This window comes from Botryllus schlosseri, chromosome 9 (genome assembly GCF_051294905.1).
Source record: "Botryllus schlosseri isolate E-star chromosome 9, Bs_hap1, whole genome shotgun sequence".
Classification (NCBI taxonomy): domain Eukaryota; kingdom Metazoa; phylum Chordata; class Ascidiacea; order Stolidobranchia; family Styelidae; genus Botryllus; species Botryllus schlosseri.
This window is the reverse complement of record NC_137244.1, coordinates 9,696,120-9,708,831: the sequence shown is the minus strand read 5'-3', so window position 1 is coordinate 9,708,831 and position 12,712 is coordinate 9,696,120. Positions and strand designations below refer to the sequence as shown.

The following is a 12,712-nucleotide window of genomic DNA, read 5'->3' as shown; positions in this document are numbered from 1 at the left end:
CTACTTTTCATATCGGCCTATTATATGCACGGAAAGAGCGAGTGGTAATGCTACAAATAGTTTCTGAGGCTGGTTATGGTCGGGCCGAGCGCGAAATTTTTCAGATGCACGAATGAATTCCGTCATTAATAGTAGCAGTATCACATATTACAATCAAATATTTATCCTTTCTCAGCCCATGTGATAAGATTCGCCGATCACTTAGTTGCATGCTGTTATTTCTTAACCCCCAATCAGCATTTTCGGTACAGTGGAAATATATTGGAATCGCCCAAATGTACCAGAGACAAATATATTTCGTGAGGAGCACGCGATTTACATTCCGGCTAAATTGCAAAGGGCGCTACTGTATTAAAATTGAAAAATGCAGTTGTTTTGAATTGCGCGGAGCGTGAAGAAAATTTCAAGTTATAAATGATAATGCATCTTCGGGTTACCCAATTGTTGTTAGTCACTTTGTTGCATGCTGTTATTTCTTGACCACCCCATCAGGATTGTCGGTATAGTGGATATATATTGGAACCGCTCAAATGTACCAGAAACAAATTTCTTTCGTTAGGAGCACGCGATTTCGATTCCCGCTGATATTGCAAAGGGCCGTACTATATTAAAATCAGAAAATGAAGCATTATTGAATCGCGCGCAACGCGAAGAAAATTTCAGGATTAAATAAAATCTCTAAAACATTCCGGAGAGAATTCGTAATTTTAATTTGCATGTCGACGGCCTCCAACACATACTAATTGAATTACGTAACAACTGCCGCACAAACTCCCTTCTATATGATCGCATGCGGACGTGCGGCCGCGGGTTGCCCACCCCTGCTCTAGAGACCTAGAATGATTTATTGGATATGAAGTAACATTTAAGTATTATTAGATTGCGGTAGATTTTATTTTTTTATGACTTTGGGGTTTGGCGAATGCTTGCAAATTAGCGTCAGCGATTCGCGCGTTAGTCAAGGTTAAAAGAACCACTGATCTCGATCATAAGGCGACCATAATGGCCGACAAATATAGATGAGATAGTCTACTCACTTACCTGCTACAATCAACGACGTATTTGCGCTGTATCTGGCCGTACTGGTAAATACGTCAGTAAACAATTTGAGTCCATTATAACTTTCTGGTAAGTAACTGAAATACCACATCACAACTCCTGTAGCGTTATATCTAAAGATGTAAAATCACATATATCGTCTTTGACTAGTTATGTCCAATAGAACACCTTGAGAATATGTGATGACGTTTCGGATAGGTAAATGAGGTCATTCGAAATTGACTTATTGACTAGTGCCTGTAAGGCAGAAAGTTTTTCGCGGGACCTTAGCTTTCCTAATCCAAGAAAAGAACCTAGCGTGGGGAGTAACAAGCGGGATGCGGTGGTCCTAATGTTATATATGCAATCATTGTCAAATCGAGTATTTTCGGGAAAACTACTTTACGCTTTGCTCGGCCTAATGCCACGTTCTGGTGTTGTTATCTGTCGATATTACTGATGTTAGCACCCGCCATAGGTACTTGCCATCCTCGACAATTGTTATTTGGCAAATATTACATTGTTCGACGGCCCTTTTAAAACTGTTTGATGGAGAAATTACTACTGTAACGTTACTCATAATTTGCAGTGCAATGTGCTCTTGTATGAGTCAAGTCAAGACTTGGCTTTCCATGAATAACTGAACTCGAATCACTGACCTGGCCGGAGTTGACTCGGACTCGACATAGGAAAAATATGAAAAGAATTGTGACTCGAAGATAAATTATCGAGTGAATTTACAGCATGTGTGTCAAACTCAACTTACGTCGCGGGCCGGATTCAAACCTTCAGAGCACTCGCGGGCCAGACCAGTCAAATGATTCCAAAATGTTACCTAAACATCCATGCCCTTTCTTTTCACTTGAATACTTAACTATGAAGCCTCTGTACATAATATTCATCATGGTTTATCACGGACCATAGGGGTCTATTCTATCAACACATTTATTCGCGAACAATGGATTTGGCAAAATTTCGAATATTGGCCGGTTGAATAGTTAAATATACTGCTGAAACAGCGACTTTGCCGACGATATACGTTGGCATAATGCTATGGTGGCTTTGTTGTAGTCGTAACGTGACAATATACTCCTGTTTAGGCCTATGCATTGTGAGTTATACGAGCGATTTAACCGTAAACGCAGACGTTGAAATTTTATTCCCTATTATTGTAACGCGATTTGGGTTTCTCTGAACGTCGATAAGCTGTTAAGTCATGAGCGAGAAGGAGTGCAACCACAGATATTCAAATTATATCTTTCCGTCATAATTATATTCTCCATGTTTCGTGCATAGCCGGTTTCTAACTGACGTTTTTACTTCTGCAAATACTTTTTTGGTCCACTTTTCCATAACAGTGTTAACTCAGTGTGATCTTTTTTGCATTCTCGGAATTTCGAGTCAATGGCCGCGACTATTAATGACTAAAGGAAAACCACAACACCGTTGTCAGATGGTTATCATGTAGCCTGTGAGCATACTTCTGTCTTGGGAGATTATTTAATGAAAGTATTTCGTACTACAAATCTCAGCATTTTTTAGAAATATGGTGAATAATGAAGTCATTTTTTAGAATTGCGTCGCGGGCCGGATGAAACCGTCTGGCGGGCCGGATGCAGATCGAGGGCCGTATATTCGACACCCCTGATTTACTGTGTTCATATAATCTTCCTTTGCTAAGATATGTTATAAGTAATATTTTTATATTTGCTTAATTCCATTGTTGTTTGTGATTTCGATATGACGACAGGGATGGTGTGAGCTTGAACGCGAGGTTCGCGTTCGCCTTCGGTATGTGAATTGTGAAAGGTTCGCGTTCGCAAACTGACCTTTGTATGGTATACTACACTGTGAACATTTTTCACATGTTTCGATTTGTCACGTCATAACAACGTATTTGGTTGACATTCTTACCATTTCTACTTCTGACCACTCTCTGCGTGGCGCTGACAACGCGAAAAGAAACTAAGCACTAAACGAGCATGCACCTTGCCAATTTTAAATATCGGCTTTGTTGGAAAAGTTTGCTCAAAATATCCAGCTCTCCGTTTGTGAAAATTTAGTGAATATATGCTGTGAGCTGGACCCGCAATCTCACAACATCAAGAAAGAAATACACTACATCGGGCAGTGGTTCCCAACCTTTTTCGTCTCGTGGCCCCCTTGGCCGATATTTGAGCTAAAATTCCCCCCTATGAAAAAGTTGCCTGTGACTAAAAATTGGTGTTTTTTAACGCCCAACCACTTGTTGACTGAGCAATTATTGGCCAAACATATTCAGATATGTCCGATTCGTATCGAATGCGGACCGTACTACACTTTGGTAAAGTACAGTTAAATTTGACATGTCTTCTTTTTACCGGTCGGGTAGCCGGTGACGAAAAATAAATCACTAAGTCCGGTTTCTATGGCCTATTGTTGCATCGATGTATTCGGTTTGTTTTTCCCGTTAGCTCATATGTTGGCTTGAAAAGTTTAAAAACAATTTCACCAGCGGCCTTCAGCTGAATTCGGTTTGACTTTTTCCTGCTTAGTAGCGATTTGGTCGAGAGGCTGTCGGGGGCCCAACGAGATCGTCTCGGGAGCCTCACTTTATCAGGGGATGTAATATCTACGTAAGGCATTTAAACATACACCTAGCTTAAAATCCGCCAAAGAAACGTACAATTGCAAAGAAATAATTTCTACTTAACAGCAGTGTAGGGATCAAGTCACTACCTTCGAGTCACGAGTCACTTCGAGTCATTGCACATTTTGACTCGAGTCAAGTCAAGTCAATCGATTTTCAAAGGTGACTCGAGTCAAGTCAAGTCAATCGATTTTCAAAGGTGACTCGAGTCAAGTCAAGTCAATCGATTTTTGGAGGTGACTCGAGTCAAGTCGAGTCAAGTCAAGTCAAGTCACGAGTAAAGTCACATTTCAAGTCAAGCTGCCTGTTCGAAGTATGTATGAGACATGATTACATCATTGCAATTTGCTAGCTGTCTGGAATACAGTTTGAGTGGTCATTGATTCCGAACCGATGAACGAATATAGAGTTAAATATACATGGAAACATACAGCTGTATCACTCACATATACGTAAAACTGTTAAACTACGTAATTGCATAGTCACAGTTTATAGTTACCAGCCAAAATAGAGAATAGAGAAACGAATTGATAAGATGCAATACATTACCCATTTACAAACAAATAGATATACAATTCGAGCTTGCGCCAATGGTCAATGGCCAAGGCCAATGGCCAAGGACTATAGAAACTATATTCGAATTCAATTTCAATGAAACAATAGGGTTATTGGTTAAGGTAAGAACAGAGAACGGAAAGATACATTTTGCAATTTTATTACTCTACTACTAGTATTACGACAACGTAAGCTGTAAGCTTCGATCACTACATTAGCGGTCAATTTATTTGTGAGAAAACAATCGAGGCTCAGTGAAACGCACGATCGTTGAATGACTGGTCGCTCTCACGGTTTACACCAGCGTTTCGCAAACAACCCGAACAAATGCAAGATACAGGGATTTTTATCGACACCGATTACTTGACGACTTGAAATTGACTCGTGAATTTTGCTCCGAGTCACGAGTCAATCCACATTTTTGATACGCCGAGTCAAGTCAAGTCGAGTCATTTTAGCAATGTGACTCGAGTCATGTCAAGTCATGCGAAAATGGTGACTCGAGTCTGACTCCGACTTTTTTTTAAAGATAAATCCTACTCTGACTCCGACTCCAGCAGTGTTACCAATTTACTTCGAAAATTATATGCCACAGTGACGATTAAGTGACTACCAGCATATAACCATTCAACTTATTCAAACATATGATTAACGATGACATGCAAAATTCTTTCATTGTGGCACAGAATTATTCATTATGCAATTAACATGGAAGAATGCCTTCCTAACTATCCTTCCTTTTGTTATATTTTATAAGTTTTTATAACATGGACTCTCTAATACGCTAACATGTATGAATCATTCAAAGACGACATAAATCCAATCCCCAGGGTACGGGGCGATTGTAACATTTGAGCGGCGACTTTCGCGACCCAAAATTTCCTTGATTGATTTGTGATTGAGTTCCATTTTAGTTTTTATACCAACTATCGAGTCGATGGCTTCTTTGTATAAAACTTTGGAAACGAAATTTCCATGAGAAAAACACGTAATGTTAGAAAATCAAAAAAGTGTTACAATTGTCCCCGGTCTCCCCTACATCCTTCACAAAATCCTCAAATTTAAGTTACTGTCGCGCCAGCTACGAATATATCTCACGAATTCGATAGCTAATCGTGAAATGGATATCAGTAAGCTTTTCTAACGGGTGCAGAAATCTGACGATCGACCACGGTTCACCGTACCATATTTTACACGAGTGCATGGATTTTGACGTTTATTCTCAAAATGACACCCAAAATCGTGTAAATTCAGGAGAGGGCTCCCACATAAAATCAAAATCAGTTATTTTAACGGGTGCAGAAATTTAATGATCGATCACTATTTACGGTACCATATTCTATTCGATTATTCGCAAAATGATAACTAAAAATCGCGTAAATGTAGGAGGGGTCCTTTTAGCCGCTCGGAAAATAAATAGAGTTCGTAGAATGAAATTGAGCTCTTGTAACGGGTGCAGAAATTTAATGATCGACCAATGATTACGGTACATATTCAACAAGGAGGCATGGATTTGTTGATTTGTTGATTTGTTGATTCATCATCATCATCATCATTGGCTTATTAGCAATTTTATCAGTCCAGTACAGCACAAAAAATGCTATACAATGAAAAGACAAGAAGATGTCGAAGCGACTTGGAGTAGTCTATGGAATCAGACACCCACATTGGCCTAGGCCAGGGCCGCCCAACCCGTGGCCCGCGAGGTAATTTCCGATATTTCTAATATCATCAAAAATGGATTGCGCAGATTTTGAGCTTGCAAGGCCAACCAAAAATTTGCTTAGTCTGGCCGCAATACTTGAGATGTGATGACTAAAATATCAGTTCCGACGCATTGACAGATCCATCAGCCATTCACATATTGGTATATCTTCGTACACTACAATAAATCAGAATAATTTGCGCTAGATTTATCAGAGATAAAAATTTTCTACAAGCTTAGCGCAATATGTTGTCACTCGATTTCTTGTTTTTAATATTGTTGCCCTTTTGTGAAAATGGAAGAACACCTAATGTATCAGATTGAATCTAACTATATTCGCGATTACGAGACAAAGTGTCGTTCAACATATGCGACCTTGCGTTTGCGCTCGCAGTACGACCGTCCACCGTGAAACCTAGGCACGAAATGATTGACGCATGTTGGTCACAGCTGTCGATATCGATATGTCCATACGCCGACTAGCCCAGTCCTCGCAAACTTAGCCCAGCGATATACAACAGGCCCGAAATATAGTCAAGTGGCAATATTATTGACCTATAACCTTCAGAAAATTTTCGCGCTTCGCGCGGATAGTGGCCCGCGCAAAAGTTCGTCAATCGAATGTAGCCTTTGGCGGAAAAGGTTGGCCAGCCCTGGCCTAGGCGATGTAAAGAGGAGGCATGCACACTGAATGAAAGTAAAGAAGATAGTATAGAAAAAAAACGACAAACAATAGTGCGGCATGTCATGAGAAGCGAGATCGATAGGTCAGTCGTGGTCCGGTAATCTGGAGGATGGACTGCATTTATTTAGTCGTAATTGCTTGTATTTCAATTTGAATGTGGACTTGATTAACCCTATTTAGTGTATATTACCATATTCTTCATGGTTTCAACGATTTCTGCGGTTACTCAGAAGTTGAGAATAGTTGAAAAAGTGCGTAAAAGGGGGAGTGGCCCTCGAAAGCGCCTAAATCAACTTGGGAACCCTAGGAGACCGCTTATAACTAGCGGATTCCAATAGCCGCCACAGCGTACATATAGCAATTTTCAAAATATTACCTGAGATTGAGGTATGGATAACTCTTAAAAGCAATTGCATCTGCTTCTCCTTGGCAGTCTGAATAATCTATTATCCCAACCGCAACACGCTGAAAGCCGAATTATCAAATTAACGCTAAGGTGGAGTTCCGCTCATCATTGTAAATAATACGTTTTTTAAATAATGATGGGAGTGGTCGAATCTATAGCAAGTTATGATTTTAGTGATTGGATTCGAATATAGTAATAGTCAGCATCCAATCGTTTTTAACTGGAGTCGTATCTCCTATATTCCTTTCTGAACGTAACAACATCGACACATAGATTGACCGTATCAAAAAATCAAATGCACGAAACATAAAACTACACTGGTGCTCATGAACACTCTATTCCTAGAACGAATGATCAGCCACATGTGTGGTGCCTAATACTATTGTCTGGTTTGCTACTGAAAGTGTATATTACTCAAATTATTTGCGAAAACATGGGGTAATCGTAGAGTGTCTGGCTTCTAGATCGATATTTCGTGAGGTCGATCACCGGTCCGGTCAGACCAAAGACCTGATTGGTAACACTGGTATCCATAGACGTTACCTCTTGGCGCTCAGCATTACCGAGATACTATGGAGGGGTGGTGCAAGACTTAGAAAAACCTTACAAGGCTATTTTTGCACCGTCCTTGACCAGTGACTGATTCTTTGTTTATTTATTATAGTTGTGCTCACCGTAAATACTCTTTTATTCAAATCCAAATTTTTCGACGGCAATAACTCCGCTTCCACTGGTTGGAATTGAACCAAATTTGGTGAGCATCGTTTCTATAGATAGCCTAACACTTTCATGGGGTGAACAGAAAATTTTCAAATTTATTATTATTTATTTTTATATAAGAAATAGAAACTTACTTCTCCTGTAGCAAAGCGATTACTGGCTGGAATTGAACCAAATTTTGTGTGTAGCAGACATGGGGTAATCGCGATTAGTAATCGTAATCGATTACGACGATTACAGCATTTTCAAGTAATCGTAATCGCAATCGATTACATTCGAAAAAAATCCAAAGTAATCGTAATCGTAATCGACTACTTCACATATCTAATCGATTTCTTTGTGAAAGAACGATTACTTTTTATTTGTACAATGAATATGACATTACCGAACATTCGTGAACAAGGAAGAGATGTTATACCAGGTTATTGATAGCGCGAACGGTTGATTTTCAAACGCCACGGCTCATTATTACGTCATAAGTATTAGCTTTGCCCGTCCTTGCGTAAGAAGTATCCACACATAGTAAATATATATTCGATAGTCATTGTTGTGTTATTGTTAGAACAGTGTGAGCCATGCTGTATATCAGGTTATCAATACACTCCAGACGCCACTACCTTGCAGCAAGATAATAATCACCACTCTGCCTAGTTTCAAATAGTAGCTTATGTATTGATGTTTGGTTATGCTTAGTTAAACGCAGTTTGACCGTTACTGCTTGGCGAGCAGTAGGCCTATCTACGTAGTATACGTATGTATTGTACGTACACCGGACAAAGATTTGAAATTTTGTACTCAAATAAAACATTACGATGGTTAAAATCAACAGCTGCTGATATATATCATAACCGACCCGTTCTTTGCTGTTTCTCGTAACGGCAGCTTTAAGTATCTGTATTAAGTGTAAAGTAAAATTTTAGGTTCACTTTATCTTATTCTCATATGACTCTACTTGAAACGGGCGCCGATCGTTATTTCATAGTTCTTCACTCGAGATTTATACCTGTCGCCATGGCCATCCGCTTATACACCATGTTAGCGTGGGTTGTAGGTACAATCAGGACAAAAACATCAATTAGTGCCCCACTTCCAACGTTGGTATTGGTAGGGTTGTAACCAAGTCACAATGTTCCGAGTCACAAGTCAATCGCAATTTTATAGTTTTGACTCGAGTCAAGTCGAGTCATTTTCAATTCACCCCCCAGTCAAGCCCGAGTCCAAGTCAGCTAGTATATGGACGAGTCGGAGTCATGGTGTTTGGCTCGTGTGCGATGCCGCAAGTCGTTATGTTCACAGATCAGTTTTCAGATCAATCCGGTTCAACCCCCCTTTTTCAACTCTGCTCGAGTGATATAGAATGGCTCGTATACATAATATTGTAATTTTCATCAGTTTCCACTTTTTATGGGCCCTATTTCCAAGCATCAGGACTGATAGACTAGGCTTACCATACGTCCTCTTTTAAGAAGATTTGTCCTCTTTTTTGACTTTTTTGAAAGTGTCCTCGGAGGACGCCCTTTTGTCCTCTTTTTTGAGATTTTGTCCTCTTTTTTAGGATTTAGAGCAGATTTAGAGCAAATTGCGAGTGATATGCCACATAATAGCACAGAAATGAAGCTCCGACGGGTGAAAAACGGTGATTTTAGCTCTGAGCGAAAAGATGACTTTTTTTTAGTCAACCACCTAGCGATGTGGAGTAAATAACGTTATTTTGAGATCTGAGCGGAAAAGATGACCTTTTTTTTTTTTTTTTTAGTCAACCGATCACAAAGTGGGTAAAATTAACCGATTTTTGAGAATTTCACTCCGGTTTTGCAAGTTGCAAATTTCTGAAAAAGTGTCCTCTTTTTTGATTTCCAAAATATGGTAAGCCTATGATAGACGAAATACAAATAATGTGGTAACTTTACTATACTTCGAAGTTACGTGGAATGTCTGTCTTGGCCGTTCTAGTCTCGAGTCATATGACTTGGCTCGAGTCATGCAAAATGACTCTAGTACAAGTCGAGTCAATACAAAAATTGACTAGTGTCGAGTCAATTTACGCATTTGAAAAAATGACTCGAGTCAAGTCTAGTCACCAAAACATCGCGACTCGAGTCGAGTCATGACTCGAGTCATTACAATCCTGGGTATTTGGGCCCCATAGGGTGGTCAGTTTTCAAGTCGATGACTGAATTTCGTCAATAATATTGGTAATTACATTATATTGCTATTAATTCAGATTTACCGGTAGAGCTGGGCGAACGTAATTCATAATTATAGCATCTGGTAAGTTGTTATAATTACTTTATTTTATGTTGTTGATTCGTGACCTCCCGTTTTTTTATATAATCAAAAGATACTGTAGTCGCCCAAACGTAGCAGACTAAAAAAAAACTTTCGTGAGACGCACACACAAATTGTCATGTCTTCATTCCTCTGTGGGTACCCGGGTGGCATTTCCATTATTGGGGCTCAGATTGGAAGGAACGGACTATTCGTCACGCCCACAGAGCGCGGCTACTGGCAACGGACACATACCAAAAGTTTTGGCACGAAGGTAATTCTTTGGTACCACACTTTGTGGAGTTGTATGTTGGCCGAAATTGCATACGTCTTTTGGTGTGTCGTGGCGGAGCAATAACCGCCACCGAAATGCCTATTCCTATAAATTTTGCTTGCTTTTTTTCTTGGGGGGAGAGGTAAGAATTTCAAAATCAAGCTATTTAGAGACATTAAATCCCGAATCTCGAAGAAAATTTTCAAGGTAATTGAAAATACTCTATAATAATTTATGTTGATTTACGAAATACTTTTGAGTCCCCTTAGAGCTCGCTCCCGGTCCTATTGGGAAGTTTGGGGTGTGGCAATTACGGACCTGGCAATGCCTGGCAATTACGGACCTGGCAATGCAAATCGTTGGGTGCGACGAATAGTCCTGCGTAGAGTTGGGCAATGGGTGCATTATGACGAAACAAGCAAATGACGTATGATTTATAAAGAAAGTTGTTATCTCATTAGACCTTTTCATCGCAAGCCTTGTATTGTCTTCCAATATCTCTTCTGAAATTAGTTCCAAGAAGCAAAACAAATGTAATCGTGCGTAATCGTGATTACTTTTGAAATGTAATCGTAATCGTAATCGACTACTTTCTGATTTTGCTGTAATCGTAATCGTAATCGCGGGATTCACAAGTAATCGTAATCGCAATCGATTACATTCGTGAAGTAATCACCCCATGTCTGGTTGGGATTAGCAATATGACATCATGTTCACACAGAACCTTTCAAAAATGTTTGCGTTCACATGAACTTGAACCGTTCAGAGGTTCACACCATCCCTATGGACTACGTCATTTTTGAAGGCGTCTAAACAGGTAACGGTAAACTAAAGACTCATCTTATTTATTTACATTGGCTTACTCTACGCACCGAAATTTCGAGTATTGATATCATGAAAATTTAGCGGGAATCGATGCGTAGTTGCGCGAAGCACAATAATTAAGGGCTAGAATCTAAATCTACTAATAATTATACTGATTCGGGTCGAGTACTGGACGATATTGTCGACTACTTAAATTGAATGAGCTCCTTGCCATTAGGAGTTATTATCAGAGGTTGTCAAAGTAGTCAAGTAAAAGTAGTCGAGTGAAAGTACTTCTTCCATAAGCCACCTAAAACTACTTGAATTAAAAGTAGAATTGACTGACTATAAATCTACTCAAATAAGTAAGTAGTTTTGAAAACAGTTTTAATTCGTTCGCATGGACTGTCAAAAGCTGCAAAAGTATGTTACTAGTAGAAGGTCGAAAACCTCGATTCGTCGTATCGCAGCATACGGAAAATGCAGTGTACAGAGCTATACGCACGTTAGTGGAAGTGACTTTTCTGTGAGGTCGCAATCGAAGCCCATTACATAATCATAGTGTACACCGTAATCTAGGTAACGTCGAAAAGATCAATGGAACCATTAATGTGATTTAGATATGGCATTTTAATCTTTGTGGTCGAATAAAATGTACATACATTAACTTTTCACAATATTCATACTATTGTGACTTCACGGGGAGTGATATACTCGACAGAAATTGATTTAGAATAATATTACTCAGGTACTCAACGCTGCCCAGTGCTAATTACTAAAATATTTATCTTTTCACAGTTCATGTGATCTGATTTAGCGGTATTGAGCTGATAGAGGGGACATAACTAGACAAAGTTTCAGGAAAATGTCAACTGACACCCCGGAAAGAGTACCACTATAATCGAATTTGTGAAAATTCCGGACATTTAGACATATTTTCGCACCATTACAACATGATTTTATTATTAAATAATCATAAACATGGAATCACGCACTTCGCCAAAAACACTTTCGAGTTGAATAAACCCGCCTAAAATTTTAATACTTTATGTTGATTCATGGTATAATTCCACATTTGATCTCGTACCCCCTGATTTGGAGCTTTGTACCACCTGGTATAAGTCATTGCAATACAGACAAAGCAAAGACTCCGATAGTATTGTAATTTACACTTACCTGCGTGACGTTTTGTACATATAACTGGATCGTTGTTGTAGAGTGGCATTGGATCGTGAAATTAGACGCAATTGTCACGTTAGCACCAATAGAACGTGGTCCCTCATCAACCTGGTGCATGCTGACTGGGAAAATATCTCGGAGTGTATTTTTAGTAATGTCATCAGAATTCAGAACACATGTTATGGTAAAACTTCGACAAATCATTTACTAAAAATTCACTTATCATTATAGACATGTAGCTATCACTTGGCTAAGGTGCACTTTAGTGAGTACGAATACATCGGAATATCGAGAAGTTACAAACACTACGATTACCACAAAGGTATGAATTTCAGATTAATCAGCATTACATATCTCTCCGTTGCTTGACTTCCGGAACATCACATGTTCTAAGAGGAGACGAAAATTGCGAATAAAGAGGAAGAATACATTGACATTCTAGGACATAT

General features: G+C 39.3%; 1 protein-coding gene across 1 annotated transcript in view; it reads right to left on the bottom strand.

The window, feature by feature from the left end:
- The window catches only part of LOC145446054 (uncharacterized), a 35,623-nt gene that overhangs the window by 20,873 nt on the left and 2,038 nt on the right, over positions 1-12,712 (bottom strand). Inside the window, exons 2-4 of the mRNA XM_080324236.1 lie at positions 12,261-12,397; positions 6,989-7,077; positions 1,042-1,172 (exon numbers count right to left, since the gene is read on the bottom strand). Coding sequence (XP_080180362.1) covers positions 1,042-1,172; positions 6,989-7,077; positions 12,261-12,397 — 357 coding nt within the window. The remainder of the gene's footprint in view (positions 1-1,041; positions 1,173-6,988; positions 7,078-12,260; positions 12,398-12,712) is intronic.